Genomic DNA, 21582 nt, shown 5'->3' with positions numbered 1-21582 from the left:
ACTTCTGTTTAATTGGCAGATTTGCTCACCGTGGAAGATGCTAAGTTTTAATGAGAGGCCAATTAAACTACAGGGAGGGTCCATTGAGTGTAATATTTTGTTGTATTTGACCGCTGCCCTAAAAGTCGGTTTGTGCTGTTGTTTTTAATATGATTGGCAAAATGAACAAGTCATTTCTCTGCATTGACTTGGCTGTATTACTCTTCAACTTCAGTGTGCAAATTCTCAAAAATTTCAGAGTCCCCAGCCTACTCTGTATGTTCATAATTGCAGATCTCGCTGGTGCTGATGGCCCTGTATATTAATGCTGGAACTCTTTTCTAGGTATATGATCGGGACTTAACCAAGTCTGATTTCATGGGTTCTGCCTTTGTCATTCTCAGGGATCTTGAACTTAACAGGTATTGTATTTTTTTACCTTGAATCATTATCAGTGAGTTTTAGGGGAAACCCACGTTCATATTTAAATGGTACTTATTTAGATTGTATAAAATATTGATGCACAGAATTTAGGTTAAAATATGTCTTATGTTATTTTGGTGGTAGAGCAGGGAGATAAATTAACTAATGTTAAGTTTGACAATGTCAGAGTTTTTACCCCCAGAAAATTTATTTTTACTGAATGTGGTTCTGCACCTGCCCTGCCCCATTCCTACCCCCCACCCCCCGCAACACACACACACACACACACACACACACACCTTGCCTTGTCTAATCTTTACAGAGAGGTGGCACAGCTTCTACCACAAGCTCCTGATATACTGTCAGGCCTGTCATATTGCCAATTAGTGTTAAAATCATATGCCATGTTTTTGCTTGCAGGACTACTGAACATATTTTAAAATTGGAAGATCCGAACAGTTTAGAAGATGACATGGGAGTGATTGTGTTAAATTTGAACCTAGTAGTAAAACAGGGTGATTTCAAGAGGCATGTAAGTGTGACCTTTCTGCTCAAACTCTCTACTGTGGTGGCTCTTTGAGGACAGGCCAGCACACAGAACGACTGTCAATTGTATGTTAATGGGAGAAGTAAAACAATTGCATCAAGTCTTAGGATGGGTTATGTGTATTCTCCCTCAGGAACCACGGGGCAGACAGCCCAGGTAATAAGAAGCTACCTGGCTGAGAAGGGTATGGCTGGGATTGCTATTAAGCTCACACAGAATATGGGTTTTGCTATAAGACTTTTGAAATATAGTTTCCTTAGGTATCAGTGTTTCCATTTAGCCATTTTTATATTCTGGGTGACTTTTACATATTCAGTTATGCAAACAGTTCCCCAGAATTTCACGTTTTCATCACCAATGATGGCATGATCAAGTGTCCACTTGTAATATGTTGAGTCTTTCGCCTTCTTCCCTCAGTGTTGCTTTTAGTCGCTAACTTTTCCACTGGGTGTGCTTTTGTGAAAATGCAAATTTTAATGTTATCTATTCTATCACGTGGAAATTTCTCATTAACACACTATAGAGTGGTGATGTCTGCACCATCAGCGAAGCATCTGATCTTGTTAAGATAAGATAGAAAGTCGGCTCTTACAAGTAAACATGCTGATGGAAATTATAATCTCATTTTCATATACATGGATTGCACATTATAATTCCAATAATTAAAATATGAACACAGTGTGTTTGATTACAGTTTACTGAAAGACATTTTTAAAAAGCCAACTAAAGAAGTGACTGGAGAAAGATGAGATGTGTTACATTTGACCCTGCATGGAATCCAATGTGAAAATCTGAAGCCTGATCAGAAATTAGGCTTCTAATGATACCTCCTAAATGAAGTAAATACTCTTCATTTTAGCTATTGCTTAATCTTTCTGTTGGAGTTAATTTCATAGAGAAGACCATGACTAATTTACTAGTAAACTTCCAGAGGCTAGCTCAAAATTATTGGAAAAATGTACTAAGAATTTTTCCATTGTCAGAATGTCAAGTAAACATTTACTTCAAAAAAAAAAAAATATATCAATTCCTTAGGATAATTTGCTTAAAAATATCACACCAAAATCTACATATAAATGTACACATACACACACACACACACACACACACACACACACACACACACACACACAGAACCAGAGAAGCACTGTATTCTCTGTCCCCTTTGCCCAGGCCTTCTCTTCAGTTTCTTTTTCATCCTGTTGTTGTTGTTGTTGTTTCATAATCTCTGCCCCTGGATTCACTGCCCAGTGTAGAGTAGGTGTCAGAGAACCTGAGATGTGTGCTAGGTTATATTAAGATGCAAAATGAATAAGTATTTGAATAAGGTGCCCACGATGGAACACCTGACAGCCAACATGTTCTAAAAATCTCTTCGTTGGCTTCTGTAAATTTGATGTCTCTTATGAAAATGGCTGCATATTTTAAAATTTTTTTCCTCACTAGACTATTCCCAGCAATCATATTGTAACCCCAACTGTGTTTCAATATTGCCACATTTAGAATTTTAAAGTAATAGCAATTTGACTTCAATTTATCTCAAACTGCAGAGCAATTAATGCAAGAAGCAGCCTGAATTTGCACTTGTGGTGTATCTCATGACGTGTCTTTTTCAAAGTTCAAAGAGTGCCCACTGTCTTCATCTTACCCAGCTTGGACCCTCTTACTACTGGAGTCTTGTTCACCCCTCCACTGTTAAGATTGTCAGGGTCTCGGCTTACGTGTGTGCTTGCCTTGTGCTTCACCCAGCAGAATCCCAGTGCACAATTTACTTTATATATGCTGAAAGCAGTATCACACAGAAGACTGCCTATGTCGTTTGCTTTGCTTTATATCTTCCTTTCTCTCTTTATCTAAGCATATCCAGAAAGGCAGTAATGGAGGGCTAGTTTATTCTGAGCCGCACACTTCGATTCTGCTTATAGGACTATCATGGTCCATTTGGATATACTAGTTAGAAATTTTATTTCTTTTTATTAAGCATAATTGAATATTAAAAGGTGTTTTTACTTTGGGTTTTTAAGTGTAAGTGACTAACCCTCGGACCTGGAGGTCAGAACATTTCTGTGATTACAATGCTTGGAATACCTTTCCCACTAATGTGCTAACTATAGAGTTCCCGTTTGGATTCTTAGCTTTGTACCCATTTTTTTTTCTAACAGTGAGTCAGATTCTGTGGCTTTAGACCCAAAGTGACAAAAACATTCTTAACATGTGCAGCGTGTCTCCGGGCTGTACATCTGGGTATAGTGGAGTTGACAATGACTGGAAGGCCAAGAATTGTACTTTTTTTCCCCCCTTGGAGAAGAGTAGGGTCATTAGTTCATACCGTGGACTGTGTCATCAAGCCGCCTGCTTTTGACTCCTAGATCCACCACGACCTGATCACATTCACAGGGTTACTAAACCTCTCTGAGGTGTTTCCCTCATGTGGGATAAGAATGTTGCTACGTGTTTGTTGTACGCATCATGGATAATGACATCAACTATGGTGCCAGACATGGCGGAGATATTCTGTACATGGTAGCTTGTAGCATTACAGCAAAGTAGATATCATGTTAATATCCTAATATGTAACTGGACCATGATGATTCTAAAGATTTTAGTATTTCATTTTAATTAGCTTGCAAAATACCAGATTTCCATATGGCGTAAGTGCCACATTCTTTTCTGTTATTTTGACTATCAAGATTTAACCTATGAAAGTAAATAGAATTCCGTTTTCTGTTAACAAAAATTATGGATGACCTAAGTATGGACTGAGAGTAGTTAAGAATTTACAAACATTTTTACAGTGCCACCTAAACATGGTTAGTAGGAGAAAGCAAACACCCTCATTTTGGGGGTTAAAATGTGCTTACTAAGACTGAATGGCACTTGTCTGCCAATGCTGATCCACTTTGAATATTTTGAGGAAATGATTAGTATAACCACTTAAGCATGGTATTTCTTTGTTTCTATTTTCTTGCTTAAATAAATGAGCTTTTTTGCGGGGAGGAGAGTAATGGGCGAGGCTAACTTTCAGGTTTGGAGACAATAACTTGAATATAATCTGCAGTATATGTAATGAAAAATAGTTTAATTGCATTATTAATGATCTGATGTTTTTGTTTCATTTTGATATCTTCACTGTACAATGAAGCGTTGGTCAAATCGGAAGCGGATAAGTGCCAGCAAGGTAAATTTTTACTTGTTTTTATCTTTATATAATCTGTATAAAACTTCATATTTTTTTTTATAAATACATCTGTATATTCTGTATACATATACCTACATATGTAATATTAGTGTTGCCCAGGCTGATTAGTAGTAGTATTCTATGCTTCTTACTGTTTTAATGAATAAAAAGTGAAGGATTTTTTTCTGTAGAGTTTCATTAAGTAAGGACATGGCCAGATGTTGGAGCTAGTACTTGTTTGAGCAGTGAGATTTTATGTGTACCAGGCATGTTAGAACTTTACACTTCACTAAGCTTGGAAAACTTAGAGTGTGGTACAGTTGGGTTAGATGCTGTCCCTCCAGCTAGTTTTTTGCCATGAGAAGCTAATGTGAATGCTTCAGGGGTGATGTGAGGACCGGAAGAGTATGTGGCAGCCTTTGTATGTCTCATTCATCTCTCCTGGAACGAAACTATTTCTCAGTTTTTAAGTAGAAGTTTTCTTCATGAAGTACTGGCGAGTTTTAGATCATTAATATATCTAAGCAATTGTATAATAGTTTACAGATTATACAAGGAAGAATACCAAGCAAAGGGGTCAGAATTTAATCATTTATTAAGTTAAAGTTTTTAGGTAACTAAATGTGAAAAAATATTCTAAAAACAACCCCCGAAAGTATTTTTAACTTAACTTAGTATTTCTTGCTCCTTTATCAAGAGATGTAGAATTTTAGTGAAATGATATACTACTCCAGGCTCTTTGTCTAATTTGATTTCTGAGTGTTGGGGCTAATCCATACCTGTAGCAGAGAGAGGTTGTGCAGACAATCACTTGGGTGTGCATGAGTACATGCACATGTGTGTACACATACACACTCAAAATTTCTAATTTGTAACTGTACAGTATCTCAGTTGGCTACTGCCCTATAGAATATGGAGTCTTCATTTGGATCAAGAATCCTTAATGGTTTTGAGACAGACAGACAGAAAGACAGACAGAGAGAACAAGAGTGAGAGAGAGAGAGAGAGAGAGAGAGAGAGAGAGAGAGAGAGAGAGAGAGAGAGAGAGTCTAAGACTCTTGCATTCCGAAGCCCATAGAAGCTAATGTTCTGATGGCACACACTGATTATAGTGTATCCTTTCTGCATTTTAAACTTTGTAACAGAATTATGAAACGGTAACTGGCCATCTTCCCATCTCACTCGGTTTCTCGCACTTTTGCCGTGTTAAGAAGCGATGAGGACATGAGAAACAATGGTGTGCTGCAATCGGAAACACTCCCCACCTTTGCCTTATCCCTTTATAGTCACTAGAGGGTGGGAGAACATCATTTCTCGCCACAGAAGGGAGTCCAGCTCTCACTTCTGTATTAAGAGCGGCTGTAACCACCCAAAGCAGTAAAGTTTCCCAGAATGCCTTGGTGGAGCCTGACAAAGCAGTATTTTCTCCTTTATTGATTCTGCCGCTGCACTAAAACACCAGAACTGTACATCAATAACCATCTTTACTTAGGGAGCTCCAGTCTGTGGAAGAGCATTGGCAGTTTGTGGGAGAACATAAAGGCGAGAAACAGAAATTGTGAGCCTGGGGAATATTGGAATCGAGGGAGGACAGGAGAGGTTACGGAACAACGGGCAAAGGAACGAAGAGGGGTAGGAAAAACGTCGGCGCCTTGGATAAAGATCTCAAAAATATGAAGGGGACAGAGGACCCAGAGAGCAGTATTTATATAGAGATACGACAGAGTTATGTGCTGAGCCTGAGCTGTCGGCCTTATTTTTTGTCTTACTTTCTGGAATTTTGACTTCAGTGTGTGCTGGGATCAGGAATATAATAAATGCCCAAAGCCAGTACGTATGTTTAGGAAGATTCCAGTCAAGTAAAAATTTGATGGACACTAGGGATATTCACATGTGAGACATGAAGAGTATACATTGGCGAACACTTAATGGTGACATCACTTTCTTTGCTTTGGAAAATATGCAGCTTAAGGAGGAGAGATAGCTTACAAATTGAAAATGAGTCACACCCACTGCCATTAATACTGTAAATGTGGACAAATGTCTCTCTGATGATCTACCTTTTGATATTTTTACATCACAAATTTCTTTCATTATTTAAACATTGTTATTTTATATATACAAATGTTTATTGCATGTATGTATGTGTAACACATGCAGACCTGGTGCTCCTGTGGGAGGCCAGTGGAGGGAGTTGGGTCCTCTGGAACTAGAGTTACAAATGGTTGTGAGCACCATGTGGGTGCTGGAAATTGAACCCAGAGCCTCTAGAACAGTGCTTCTCAACCTGTGGTTCCCAACCCCTTTAGCGTTCACAGATCAAATATTTACATTATGGTTAATAACAGTAGCAACAGTACAGTTATAAGTAGCAACAAGATAATTTTATGTCTGGATGGTGGGGTCACCACAATATGAGAACTGCTCTGAAGTGTCACAGCATCAGGAAGTTCAAGAGCCACTATTCTGGAAGAGCCATTTTCCCACCTTGTACAAAACTCTCTTTTAGGATTTCCATATTATACTAAATATTAGGAAATACCTATGAAGATTGCTTAGCTGTGAATATAGAAAAATGTACGTCTGCACTTCCTATAGCATAGCAGGGATTTTGACTTCAATTTGATTCTTAAAATGGCTTTGTTTAGATGATTGCTTCTTTTTTTCTAAAACTTTTGTATTTTTGTGTTATTTCAAATGTTCCTGAATAAGAGTGTCTTCATGGCCTGTTTTAAAATGTAGCTTTGCTATTTTTCCCTAGATCTCAATTATATATGATATATGTACATATATATGTATGTATGTATGTGCATGGCTTTTAAGATAGACTTAGCTTCTATCCAGAAAATCATGTAAAACAAGCATTGAATAGAGAATTTGGGGTTTGATATAATAGATCATAGACTGGCATCTACTTCTTTTCACACTACTGCTGTGCAGTACTCAGTACGGCCAGGGCTGCCCCAAGAACACTTACACCAGTTATGACTATCAGACAGTTTATTATTGCAAGAGGGGACAGAAAAGTAACAGAGGTGGGGGTACCAGATTAGTGACACATTGTAGCTCTATCCTCCCTCCCTCCCTCTTCCTTCTCCTCCCTCTCCCTCCCTCTCTTTCCTTCCCCCCTCACATGCTTCTTTGTACACATATGTGTACAACACAGACACACACAGAGACACACACATACACACACACACACACATGCACACACACAGTTGAGAAGAGGGTCTCCTCACAGTCTGTAAAGATGTCTGAACACATGTTCCGTTAGCTATGGATTTCCTGTGCCTCGCATGCATTTTCATCGAGATGAGTACATACCCTCCCACGGCTCTTCTTTGACCTTCTGATTCACACATTAATATGTCAGCTGTCTAAGATAAGAGAGGACCCACACTAGTATAACATTTTTATTGTCTGTTATGAAATTACTTGACTAATAGTGCCAGCTTTTGGCCAGTTTAGCGTTGTAGACTTTTATTGCAGTTTCAGTGTTACTGTGGAGGCTGAGCTCTGTGGGCTACACTCTCTAGGTCCCCGAATCATCTGTGCTCCAGCTGGCTTGGGACGCGGAGTAAAAAAAAACTGAGGGTAGATAGTGAAAGAATTTGAATGGGCCCTCTGCCTGCCTGCCTGCCTACCTCAGCTTGTCTATTGTCTGGTTTTGTCTGTCTGTCTGTCTATCTGTTTGTTTGTTTTTTACACAGGGTTTGTCTGTGTAGCCTTGGCTGTCCTGGACTCACTTTGTAGACCAGGCTGTCCTCGAACTCACAGCGATCTGCCTGCCTCTGCCTCCCAAGTGCTGGGATTGAAGGCGTGCGCCACCACACCTGGCTCTATTGTATGTTATTACTGATCCATCCTATGACCAAATCTCACCAAGAAAAAATAGTGGGTTTGATGATTGTTCTGTTTGTAGTTAGGTAAAAAACAAACAAACAACAACTGCTGCTTCTACCCAGATGGGTGTCTGCCATCCCACTGCACACTGCACACTTTTATCTGTGTGAGCTCTGCGTGTCATGTTGGTGTGTGAGCCTGGGAGGAGTGTGAGGGAGTCCCCAATGCAAGAAGTAGCATGCAGGGAGTCAAAGGTACCGTATGTTTCCTGGAACACTCCAGTGAGCAGAATGCTGCTGCTGCTGCTGCTGCTGCTTCTTTTTTTTTTTTTTTTTAATTTGCTCACTTTCATTTGCATGTGTTCTTCAGTGTCTGCTCCCTAGTAACACAGTGGCACTATTTACTCATTCAGTTAAACTCACAGGCTTGGTTCAGACTGTCATATATATCTATGTTCATAAATCTCTCTCTGCATGTCTGTTATTTATTTGTAAATCTAGTGACTCTCTCGTGTGTCTGTGTGTGTGTGTGTGTGTGTGTGTGTGTGTGTATGTGTGTGTGTGTGTGTGTGAACTCTTGGTGCTAAGAATAGAACTCCAGGTCTTAGGCTAAGCACAGGCTCTACCACTGAGCTCCCCCTTGCCTCCTTTCTGTCTGTTCACTGCCGGCAGTCTGTGGGTCTAGTTGTGACCCTGCATAGACTCATGCTGTGTGTCTCAACTCTGACCCTTCTGCTGCATTTTAAGAAGCCGAGGTCAACATGAGACTGGGCTGAGTGACCTCTGGGGGTTTCCTGCTTTCTGGAGTCTGCAGCCATGTTCGGGTCAGGCTGTCAATCTGCTAGAGCTCTGTAAGCTTCTATGTGCTCCAGGGCACAGGGCCCAGGCACCATCTCCCGAGCCGTGTGATCCTGTCTATCTTCTCAGTAGCATTAGACTCCGTCTTTTGCCAAAGTTCAACATGGAACATTGTCTTACGGTGGGGATGATGTTCCAGATTATAAATATGAATTAGGGAACGTGGGTGTGTGCAGTGAGTGTTCAGGGCCGTACAAAGAGACCCTCTTTTATTCCTGCAGGTGGGTGGGGAGGGCCCATGGCTCTGCACAGGCAAGCTTTCAGGAAGACTGGAATGACTGAGTAAATGAGACACAGCAGCATGGAAGATGTGGCTATCCCAAATAATGGGGCGCCTGGAAAGAGCCAAAGATCATCTTATAAGGCTTCGAACAGCCTGTTCCTATATAGAACCCTTGAAGCAGTCATGACTGGGAATTGTTACAATGGCTTTAAAAGCCTATTTGAAAACCCTTTTGCTTGTTAGTTTTTGAGATAAGTTTTCACCATGTAGCTGTGACTGACCTAAAACCCGTTATGTAGATAAAACGAGCCTCAAAATTATGCAGCTCCTCCTACCTCAGTCTCCTCCCCACCTCCTCACAAGGACTGAGATTATGGGCATGCACCACCATACCCAGTTTAAATGCAAATGCAACTTCTTAATTTTCATTTTGTCTTCTACTTCTTGAATAAAGATCTCCAATAACTAGTACCAAGGGTTTTCACTAGCCTTCCGGGTAGCTCTGAAGCATACTCTAGTCTGAGAGTCATTGACACGGGGTAGAGAAGGATATAGGCCCTTGAAGATAGTAGGAGTTGAAGGTAGAGATGTGAGGAAGGGTGGATGGCCTGATCATCTTGGAGGATGCTAGCTCCTGGTGAATAGGTACCAGGCTGGGGTTAGGATGCTGCAAGGAGTTGCTGTGGGGAAAAGCAGAAGAAGATGCTTGGGCTCTGGTGCTAGTCCCACACTTTCAAACACCTAAGAGTAAGACTGGCTCCACATCCTTTAAGTCCCAAATACAGGGACGTTTGCTCCATTTTAAATTAAAGCAAGATGCAGAAAATCGGAACAGACTGAAAGTCTACAGCGGTTGACATAAAAATTAAACACTAGATTATAAATATTACTGAACAATGTGTGAGCTCCCCCAGAAATCAGATCAAAGAAATAACCTTATGGGTCACGTGATCTTTGTCTTTTTTACCCTGTTAATAATAGAAAATGTATTTTCCTTGTCCTGACTTTAGAGAGTCATGAGCACTTAACAGTCCTTGTCTACTTGTTAAGTTTTTTCTTCGTTTACTTTTCATTTTCCCGTATAAAGTATGAACGACGATATTTCCTACTGACTTAGAGCATGAAATGAATACAGAACTTCTGTAGCTCTAGACACAGTGTGCAGTTGGACCTTTTGCTGTAATTACAAATATAAATCTCATCTTCCATGTGCATGCATGTGTGGGGAATGTAGAAGGTTTCCTTCCCATCATTATGAGAATCCCACGGGGTTCTGGCAGAGCCTGTGGCCCGAGGACCGTCTTTGGATAATGTAGGGAGCTGCAGAGGAGGGTCTGCTCGGGAAGCTGGTTCCCTGGGTGCATGGATCTGCTCCTGCTGAGCTGTAAAGCTGTTGGCAGGAAGCAGTTCTTTAACATGTTGAAAACACTTGAAAGGAATAATTCAGCAAAGCCTTTTATAGACTGCGTGCTTTTCCTCAGCTTTGAAAAGAAATGGTCAACAGAGTTGAAGCCCTCCTCTGCTAGTCAATATTCAAACATAGGTGGTTGATTTTTTATTTTTTTTTTTTGAATGCATTTGTTTTCTGTTGGCTACCTGTGCTGTCACAGAGACTTCAGAAACATAAGGAATAGGTCAAATATAAGATGTGCTGGCAACACGAGACTCTTATACTACCATCACCTAAAGAGTAATGTACTGTATTATTTCACATCTCATGTGCCTACACTTGACACAGTCTTTACTTGTTACTCTGTTTGTTTATCGTGTATTGTAGCTACATGTGTGTGAGCTGGGGGGGGGCGGTGTGGTTGTGTAGAGGTCTGAGGAAACCCTTAGCTGTCCTGCTTATCAAACTGCCTTATTCCTCGAGACAGGGTGTCTCGCTGATACCAGGACTAATCTTTTGACCTAAACTCTCTGGCAATCTAGCCCCAGCCATTTTCCTGTCTCCATCTTCATGTACCCGGCTAGCATTTCGAACACTTGTGGCTCTGCCTGCCTTTTTATGTGGGTGCTCTGCTAGGAGATACAACCCCATGCCTAATGCTCCTGAAACAAATGCGCTTAGCTACTATCCTCAACCGCTGTGTCGCAGCCCCTTGTCTTCTTTTATCTTTCATTCCTTTCTCTTTGCCCCTTTGTTCCTTCTCTTTTATTCTCTGGTACCAATTTTGCACATTCCATTGCGGCATTTGCAGGGAGCAGTTGCATTAGTGTCATCTTGCTGTTGATGGCCACAGACTTGTCATCCTGGCTCCTAACTCAGTGATGTTCTACCTTGCTTGTGTTTTCACTTAGCACTTAATGTCACCAGGCTGCAAGTCACTGTATAAACCCTGTATAAGTACATTCACTCTGGGAATCTATTCCTGGATGAGAGCCTTTTGATATTCTGAAGTAAATCTTGGCACCTACTTGAAGTGAACAGAAGTTCCGTAGCTTACAGGCTCCTTTTCTCCCTGCTGAGTTCTGGGTGTGGGGTTACCATGACTCAGAAGGAAAGAGCTCTTTGGAGGGTTGTTTCATTTGCAGGAGAAACAGGCTGCTTAATAAGCTGAGTATCACACCTCGTTTTTGTTTTTCTATTAATAATTGATGTATGCACTTTCAATGGACATCACTTTTTCTTTCTAAGAAGAAGGAGTGTGGATCTTATGGAGCGAGTGGAGGTCCAGACTCAGAGAGATAAATGGATCACATAGAAATACTAAAAGGTTCTGATCCTTGGGGAGGAAGGAGGAAAATAACACAACCCTGAGGCACTATATTTTATCCCTCCTGTCTGTGGAGGAATTAGGGTCAGGACCCAGAAACTTTGCTCTATCCGCTGGTGTTTGTTTCAGCTCAGGTGGGGTGGGCTTCGCCTTTGATGGGTCATTTCCTCCTCTCTTATAGTAGTCCAGGCTGCATTAGGATGACAAATTTCCCTTATAGGCAGGGACAGAGACTCGAAACCCTGAGCTATTCAGCAAATTGAGTAAGTGCAGATGAGTCGATTTATTGGGCGAGAGAACAGGGATGTTCAAAGAACCAAATAGATCCCACTAACCTGGCCCTGCTGGAGAGCACACACTGGATGCCTGGTTCTGCCCTGCGCTGTCTCTTCTTTTGGGGAAGGAATGCTGAAGGAAGAATAAAGAGTGTCCTTAGATCACACACAAGTACACTTGGATTTGCAAGTGAATTCTTTTTTTTTTTTTTTTTTTTTTTTAGGTCAGATAAGTAGAATAAAAATCTTACTTTCTGCCCTATCTGTGACTCTGCAATAAATAATTCTTCTTTCCCACCCTGCCTTTAGGAGGGAGTGGGGAAAAAGAAAAGAAAACTTGGCCAGTGATGAGCAAGTCTATCAGATCAAACATGACTGCGTTAAATACGAAAACGTTCAAAGTCCGACTGAGATAGATAAAGGCTTTGATGGAAAGAGGATATTTCCCAGGGACATTACAAGCCATAATCCAGATGTTATGGTGTAAGGCAATGAGTGTCCATGGGTAGATCAGGAGCGTCAGCCAAGCCGTGCCTGATGCAGGCCTCAGCCTTGGCCTCCCGTGCTGTTCTGCCATATGGAACCCATCTCCAGCCCCCTTAATAACCAGCTTTGGATTCCATTTTCACAGAGCTCATAGAGCTAAGTGGGGCTGCTTTATGGACAAGTTAGATAGAGGCCTTTCCAAGATAAACATCCAATTTGAAATTAGGACATACCGCACTGCAAAATTATTTTAGGGCATATTTCATGGACATGCTGCCATTTTTCTTAGGCAATTGCCAGACTGTAGGATGCCCTTTGATCCTCTGTGGACATTACTCCCTGTTTTATAAAAGGGATTTTTGAAATAGCTGCAGTGTTGAGGGAGGAATATATCTGTCGGAACTTTGAAGCATGGCCGTGGGACAGGTCACGCTTTAGCTTGTTGGTTAGAAGTCAAACTTTTAAGAAGGAAAGAAAAGCGAAAGACAGCAAAAGAGGGAATTACTGCAGCACTTATGAGTTAAAATCTCATTTTTCTTTTAAAGGCAGACATTTCAACCCATGCACCCAATAAGCTATAAAATGTGTAAGCAAATATTCTGTGTTCGTATGCACATCTATAGATGTGGACACACATAGGTGTGTGTTTATGTTATGGGCTGTGATTTGAACAAAGTAGTTTAACTTAAACTACTTTATATCTTTTTTATTGAATATAGTGTATAGAAGACCAAGTGACAATTGAGGATTAAGAAATAATCCTTATTTTCTGGGAAAAGAGTTTCTTTCCTGTTTGTTTATTTTCCCGCTTGCCTGGGAAAATGGTTTTGGCGTGCATTAGTATTTCTAAATCATCTCTCTCTCTCTCTCTCTCTCTCTCTCTCTCTCTCTCCTCCTCCCCTCCTCTCCTCTCTCTCCCCCTCCCCCTCCTTCTCTCTCCCCTCCCCCTCTCCCCCCCCCCCCCCTCCCCCTCTCTCTCCCTCTCCCCTCTCTCTCCTCTCCCCCTCCCTCCTCTCTCTCTCCTCCCTCCCCCTCCTCTCTCTCTCTCTCTCTCACACACACACACACACACAAACACATTTATGGAAGAGAATCCATATGATCATCATGCATAAAAGTTGGGAGTATATCTTTCCATAAAAGTAATTTTGTTTAAGGTTATCATACAATGTTTAGCAAAATACTCCGAGGGGCATTGGTACATCATTTCTTGAAAATGATGGAATGACATAGTTGGATCAGGTAAGCTGACATATTAATAATACGGGTCTTGTTTACTACTAGTTAGGATACATTGTGGCTGTCTGGTGTTTGAGCAAAGTGGCATCTAAGTAACCACAGAGACATAGCCAGCAGATGGATAGGAATGGCTACACAGGATTATCTGTGCACTGGTTCTATTCTCAGATTTGTTTACATTCTCCAGTCCAGTAATTCTGTCCTCTAAAGAAAACTATGTGCTTGTTCCAATTCACTTATTAAGCAGAATTTGGAAATGAACTCTCCAAGTACAGGCAGCATATGGATCAGATGGGAATCCTAACTCGGAACAACTGAGTACGGAGAGACCATTGAGAGGTCAGGGCAACTGGAGCCTCACAGGGTGTTGAGCAATGCTAATGGAATGACGGTTCCCTTCAGTGAGTGTAATTGTGGCATGTTGATTCTTTAAAAACAAAGGTGGCCTTTTCACTAAAAAGCTTTAGCAAGGGAGAGATGAACTGAGATGGGTGGAATGTTAAAAGTAGTAAGGACATGGAGATTGGTTCCATCACTTATTCTATTTACTTTTGTAAATAGAGATTAAAAAATTTACAGCGTGGATTAGAAAAGTGTAGCCACCATTATCATTTAATAATAGATGTTTGTCTTCTTTCTACATTGTGTTTAAGGCATAAATAAATAAAATCATTTCGAAAAAAAAAATATAAGCTGAGTTACTTAGCCCCTCTGGGCTTTCAGGACTCTGGGAAGTACTTCATTTCTTCCTTTTCATCCCATGCTGTCACACCTCGCCCTCCAGACTCACATCCACACTACTTACTTGATCAGCTAAGTCACTGTAAGCTCCACTGGAGTTGTGGCTCTCACAGCGGCATGGAGCTCCTTTAATACTAGCCTGAAAAGTAATGGAGAGATAGGATAAATTTCAATGTGATAGATAAATCCACAATCATTATTGTGAAATCCCCAGAAGTGTTTTGGCCCTTAGAGTCCTGTTTCACAAAGTGCCTTTTCCCCTTCCCAACTAGTCAAACAGCCAAAGCCCAGTTCAAGGGTTTCTATGAAAGAGCTCATCCGAGTGGGAGTACAAACCAGAGCCAAATTCCCATGTTGCTTGCACCTATCTTTTGCTAGCTTGGAAGCAAGTCACAGACTTGGAGCATGGATTCGCAAAATCAAGGAATACTAATGCTTTCCCCCCAAGCTGGCAGCGACTTCGGGCTGCAGCTCCCATGTCTACCAGAGTCACTTTCAAGAGCCATGAACTTTATTTATTTATCTGTTTGCTTATTTGTTTATTTATTTATTTATAGTCTTCTTTGATCCGCAACCTACGTCTCTCAGAGTCCCTGAGAAAGAACCAACTCTGGAATGGGACTATAAGTATAACTCTGTTGGAAGGGAAGAATGTCTCAGGAGGAAACATGACCGAGATGTTTGTCCAGTTAAAACTGGGAGAGCAGAGGTACAAAAGCAAGGTAAGCTCTGTTAATTCTACAAGGAGGACTTTATCTTCCCGAGCACTAAAGATGAAAATGTTCCCACTCTCTATTTCTCCATAGTGGAGGAGGTTTAATTTTAGCCTCTACCTAACTGTGTTGAATAGCACTATAGAAAACAAAGCAAGTGTATAGATGCATTGAACTACGATGGGTATTGTTTAGTGTCATTTATTTTCTCATGTATTTCAGATGTAGGGAAAGCTTAATAAAATGATAGTTCTGGGTGCATGGCTTAGCTTCAGTTTGAGAGAAGAAATATGGGTTTCATAGACAGCGGGCAAAGGGTAAAAGAGTGTTTTTCAGGACTCTAAAACAAAGCAGCATACAACTTGAGAACATAAATGGTAGATATAAGTAAAAATAGTTTCAAAATTGTATGTCCTGTTTTTATCTTGTCCTCATTAGTCTTAACACCAATACTATATATGTGGTGCTTCTGGGTTTTGGTATTTTTTTGTGTCTCCCCTCTAAAAAAAAAAAGCCTATATAAAGTACTTAAAAAAAAAAAAACAGCATTCTTAACTAATTTGTACAAATAAATTGTCTGATCCAATCCAGCCGATCTAAATGCCATATAATTCTTAATTTTAGTAATTTGGTGTGGATTGAATTAAAAAAAATCATAATCTTTAAACAATGGAAATTGATGGCTAGTTGTTAATCTTTCGTGTAAGTATTTTATAACTGTCAGATAGGACTAGTTTGTATATTTTATGAGTTAAAGCGGTAATGGTAACTGAAAGTTATGCCACTTAGCAGAAGGAGCTGCATTAAAAAAAAATAATCCTAAAACGTTTTGAAAGTGGAGCCATGGATATTCAAATGGGGGGTTTTTTGGCATCCAGAAAGCAGCTGAGTAGATTGACAACGTGCAAAGGGAGGCAAGAAGGCAAGGGACTATGTGCTGCCCAAGATGCAGTGCAAAAGTACAACATTAGACAGCTAGACATCCTTCAGTCCAGCGTGAGGGAGTGGGAAGACAAAACACACAGGGAGCAAGAGTTCATGAAAAGAGAAAATAAAGAAAGGACAAAACGGAAAGAAAGCATGAGTGAGATCTAAAATATGCAGGTCTTCATTTTAAGCAGAGCTGGTACCGAGTATGCCAGAAGTGATCACTTCCCTTCATGGAGGAGTCTTTAGCCAGTCAGGATCAGGGCTGAGGACTTCGGGAAAGCATGTTCTTCCCTATGAACATTGCGCTGTTCAGTAGCAGGCAAAATGTAGAGCTGGACCAATGTCTGGCACTTTCCCTCTGGGAAAGGCTGTACTGAGTTTGTATTTCTAAGACATGGTTTTTTTTTTCTTGGAATATAATTTCTATGATCTGATGTAATAAAGATGGTACTAAAAAACAGCCAAAATGTGTTTATATGACGTGACAACTGCTAAGGCATGACCTGCCCATGCTTTTCCTTGCATAGGAGTAGTTGGTGCTGGTTTAAGAGTTGGTCTGTGGCCTTCAAGGCCGATGCTTGAAATATTTATTCACAAAATAATCTATAAAAGAAAGAGAAATGGAGATCTTGCCAGCAAAGCCACCCCATAGACAGTTTGGTCACACTCAGAAAACATGGGAACCTGTGTGTAATTTTTCTAAAAATTCTCCTTAACTTTTCAAGTATGGCAAAGTAGAGTTTTCTAGTTCTGTCTTAGTATCTTTGGACTTAAAATTAGACAGATACGTGTTGTCACATATTATAGAGTTCCCATCTAATGTGTCAAAAAGTTGTTATTAAGTCCACAACGTGCTAGTTTCTTCAGTGCTTAGGCTAGGTCTGATATACACCAACACAGACATTGCTTGCATTTGACTAAAGAGCTAATGTTATCTTCTGTAGGCTTGAGCAATGGCAGGCTCTTTGTATATGCTCTCTGTATGCTTTTGTGTTTTACAGTTTCTCATGGTAGTATTTTTAACTTGATAGAGAAATTGCTCCATTTGGGAGTCAGTTAAACAAGTAGTCTTATCCTGAGTCCACAAGAGTCCATTTTTTATCTCAGAAGCTAAGAGTATCTTGCTAAGAGACCAACCCCATCGTGGTGACTTCCTGTCCTGTAGACATGACATGAATGTGTAGCTGCTGTAGCCATGACTGATCTTCTGAGAAAGTAAACCCTGTGACTGCATGTTTTCTAGACACTGTGTAAGAGTGCAAACCCGCAGTGGCAGGAACAGTTTGACTTTCACTACTTCTCTGACAGGATGGGCATTTTGGACATTGAAGTGTGGGGAAAGGACAGCAAAAAGCACGAGGAGCGACTGGGCACGTGAGTCACTCTCTCTGCTACTACTCGGGGTGGGCGCTCCTGTCTGCACAGCGCTAGCTCTGAAAGCATGTCTTACCTGTTTGGGTTGAGAGTGGACACCTGTACCCTAGCCAAAGGAGTTGGTGATAAGCTGGGCAGCCATTTACTGTGAAAGGGGTGATAGTCGGTTTTGTGATTGGTAAATGCAATTCAGTATTCACAGCGGGCTTTAACCGTAAGAAAACAGAGTTGTTCCTCCTCATCTATAGGAAGCTCATTTCAAGAACACATGGTGATAGCATACTTCAACAGTCAGAGTGCATGGGAAATGTCGTCATGTTTGCATTCAGGTGCCACAGTTGTTTGTGCGTCTTACATGCTCTGCCTCTGGCTTGCAAATAATACCTAACGTAATGTAAAAGCTATGGATGAAGTTGGCAGATCCCAGAATGCTTTCCTGTTGTTACTATGGGCATCTTCTTTAAAGAAAATATTTCGTGCAAGGTTGGTTGGATTCATGCATGTATATCCCGTGTATCCAAAGGGCCCACTGCAGTCTGTAAGTCTGGAAATCTCCATAGAAGGTTATGTGCTGTCTCAGAATTTTGGGACACATTCGTAACCATTTCCAAGATTTCACTGGAGTTTCACAAAATAACAAAAGAAGAAGGTGAGTTGTTGTGCCCTACGATGGAAGAAACATTTCAATGTCCTGGGTAGATTTTGTAGCAAATGTCATAGACTCTGAAGGAGCCAAAGTTATTCTGCTGTTTATTTGTTTACTCTGGACTCTTCTCAAGTCAACAGAGGGATCGCCCTTGGGTAGCGGAGAATAATGTGAGAACTATAGTCTCTCTGTAAGATTGTAGTGAGGACTACAGTGAAAGCCCCAGCTCCAATACCTGGCCTGAAGCAAGCACAAAAGGAAACCCTGGCAGAAGCGCTCCTCAGCTCTGATCTCGGATGGCAGAACTCTGTGAGCCAGGGACAGCAAGTCGTCCCTGGGCTCCAGAGCAATGAATTCCAGAGCCAGGATTTGAGGCTTTAAGAATCCCATTTTTTTTAAATATAAAATTATTATCTTTTGTTTTCCCCCTAGATACATAATTTGTATGCAAATCTTAAAGGAGGAACACAAATGTTTAAAGGGATGCCAGCAAGCTAATGGTTGCCACCTTCCAGCCTAGAGCCTGAGCTCAAGGCTGTGTGCTGAGCCACTGCTGACGGATGCTCTCACCTCTCCTATGTAGCTGGTATACCTTGAGATTTGGGACTTCAGCCAAGGACCAGGGCTTATTACTCAAAACTAAATGATTAAAATAACTTATCAGCTATAACCGGCTCATTTTACAGTGAGGGAGTACAAAGAGAGCAATAAGAAGCTCAAAGGGGGGAGATATGGCAGGAGGCCAGCTAAGCAGTCCTTCAGAGAATGGTTTCTCTTTGTGTATCTCTTAGTGCAGTGTGTGGAACCCTGAAATGCCATGCTGTGTTGTCCCTTCTTGCTATCTGTATCTTCCTCCTTCCCCAGGTAGCTGCAAGGGAGATTTAGCATCCACAGAATTCCTCCCTTGTTTCTCAACACAGCTGTCCTGTTACATGGTGTTCCCTGGTGTGTAACGAGATACTTGTAGCTGAAGGGCTCTTGTCCAGCTGATATCTATTACCTCCCACAACGCTATGGAAGCAGGCACGTGCCTCTGCACACGATGTCTGCATTCCATTATACATTGTCAGGTACCCACTAAGGGGACAGCCAGCCAGAGCTATGGCGGGGACATCTCTACCTTTCACTCCACACCTGCCCAACACAGTGGGCTTTGCCTTGTAGGTCTTGTCTGCCTTGACTGGTAGGCAGCTTTGTTAAGACCACTGGGCCAACTGGGCACATTGCGTATCAAACTGGGTCATGCCACATAACCCGGATACAGGAGGTGTGGGCTGATGTTTGACCATCTCCTAATGTCCTGTTACTAGTCTCATCTTGCTTTTTTTTTTTTCTTCCTCTCCCCTGACCACACATGGGAACTGAGATACCTCAGATGTTTATTCCCGGTACTTCCAACATCCTGAGTTCTCTGACAGGCCAGAGGCCTGACAATATCAAGGGCAGTAGGATCAGAAAGTCAGGACCAAGGCTAAGTTAGGAAACCCAGAGAACTCTGTGTCCCAAAGTGTTATCTGCACAGTGGGTGTCTGGGCCTCCTGTGATGAATGGCCTGTGGTTATTTTAGTAGGTGGAAATAATAATGCCTTGCATGTCTCATGTCACTGCATTGTCATGTTTCCGTCACATAATAGGAAGTGCTTTTCCAAATGAGTGCTATGTGGCTTCACAGAGACAAAAATAATAATAATAATAATTGAAGGTGTCCTGTATGGTCTCTGTCTTGTCATTTTAGTATTCACTTATTTTAGCAATTTCCTGTTTGGAACTGAGATGCCTACCTGTCTGCTGATCACTCTGTCCTTCCTCTTTATGCACTGGAAAGGATTTTGTTTCTTTTTTGGGCATCCTTTTCCTTTTTCCCCTCTTGCAATACAAAAGATAACAACAACAACAAGGAAGTTATCTCTTGGGAGACCTGGCTCTGTGCAGCACTGCTGTGTAGTGAGCACCGCGTCTTTACTCACAAAGAATACTGCATCTCAGGTTTAATGGGCATATGGAGGCAGGAAGAGGTGTCCTGGATTTGCAATGCCACTCGGCTCAGGAGGGAGGAGCATGAATTTGAGGCTGGCCTAGGCTACACAGCAAAACTCTGTCTCATCAATTTAAAAACAAATAAACCATTGTACTAGCATGTAGTTATCCCTGGAAAGTTATAAGTTACCCATGGATCCTTCTTATGGCTTGTATTTTTCAAATTTTCCACTGAAAAAATTACTTAGGAGTGTGAGTGTCTGCGTGTGTTCGCAGGTGCGTACATGTCAAGTCATTCACATGGAGGTCAGAGGACAAGTTTCAGGGGTTGACTATTTCCTTCCGCCATGGGTTCACAGGTTCAAACTCAGATCATAAGGCTTGTGCAACAAATGCCTTTAAAGTGCCGTTACCACTGAGCCACCCCACCAGCCTCAAATTTCAACATTTACATCCACCCCCACCCCAATTTTCTTTCTTTTATATTGTTCATTCTAAGGCTTAGCTAGTCTTACTTCAACTATTCAAAAATATAAGAGTCTCTAGTGGTGTAAATCAATGCTCACCGTCTCTTAATACCCTCTAAATTCTCCTGGGTAAAGCTTCCCATTGCAAATAATTTAATAGGGGAAAGAAACACCTCACCCAGGGGTAAGGGGTTACTCTATGACGTTGGTGATGAACCCATTGTGTGTCTGACGCTTTTGCTGTGCAGTGGACTCCACGGCCAGACTTCAAGCCAGAAACCAGAGCAGAATACATTGCCATTGTCCACAGTGAACATTGCACCACTGTTAATAATTTTGGAAGTTTTCTGTATAGCAAATATAAATCTCTGTAATATTTTAAATGAAAAGTATTCAATTCTGGTAAATTAAATGTAAGCAGTAAAATTCAATGTTTTTCAAAATATAGACCTTAATTTTTTTACTTTTTTGTATAAGTGAACAGGGGGCATGTTCAAGGATATTTACTGAACAGGGTATGAACAGTACTATTCAAGATTCACACGTAGGGTAGCCTTTGCTTATAGGAGTGCGGCTCATATAAACAGTGTCGATCTTTAGATTGACTCTTCCCTGTGTCTGTGTTCTGAGGGTCTTTAGAGTCTGTCTTCTCTGCCATAGCACACCCTCCCACAGGGTTTACCTGACCTTCGGGTAACTCGAAAGGCGTCGGGTAAATGGAGCCTCAGAGATGAATATGCTTTCAGAAGAGCCAGCTTCCCTTGAAAACATGATGCCTAACTCCATGTTTTTTTATTTGGAAAGCAACTGTAAAAAGAAATCATCAGACCCAAGGCAGGGAGAGTGAACTTTCACAAAAAGGAAGACATAAGTCCAAGCACACCCAGCCCCAGCGATGTGTGCACATGCTCCAACTTATAACTAGCAATACAGGGAAGATGCAGTTCAGGAAGCCTCCTGTCACAGG

The 21582-nt window shown here is 41.3% G+C and overlaps 1 protein-coding gene across 1 annotated transcript in view; it reads left to right on the top strand.

Annotated features, from left to right (window-relative positions):
• The window catches only part of Mctp2 (multiple C2 and transmembrane domain containing 2), a 224255-nt gene that overhangs the window by 78627 nt on the left and 124046 nt on the right, over positions 1 to 21582 (top strand). Inside the window, exons 6-10 of the mRNA XM_051148727.1 lie at positions 325 to 401; positions 823 to 934; positions 4092 to 4127; positions 15066 to 15230; positions 17395 to 17525. Coding sequence (XP_051004684.1) covers positions 325 to 401; positions 823 to 934; positions 4092 to 4127; positions 15066 to 15230; positions 17395 to 17525 — 521 coding nt within the window. The remainder of the gene's footprint in view (positions 1 to 324; positions 402 to 822; positions 935 to 4091; positions 4128 to 15065; positions 15231 to 17394; positions 17526 to 21582) is intronic.

This window comes from Acomys russatus, chromosome 7 (assembly GCF_903995435.1).
Source record: "Acomys russatus chromosome 7, mAcoRus1.1, whole genome shotgun sequence".
NCBI classification, from domain to species: domain Eukaryota; kingdom Metazoa; phylum Chordata; class Mammalia; order Rodentia; family Muridae; genus Acomys; species Acomys russatus.
Note: the sequence above shows the minus strand (reverse complement) of the source record. Positions and strands in the feature narration are given on the sequence as shown.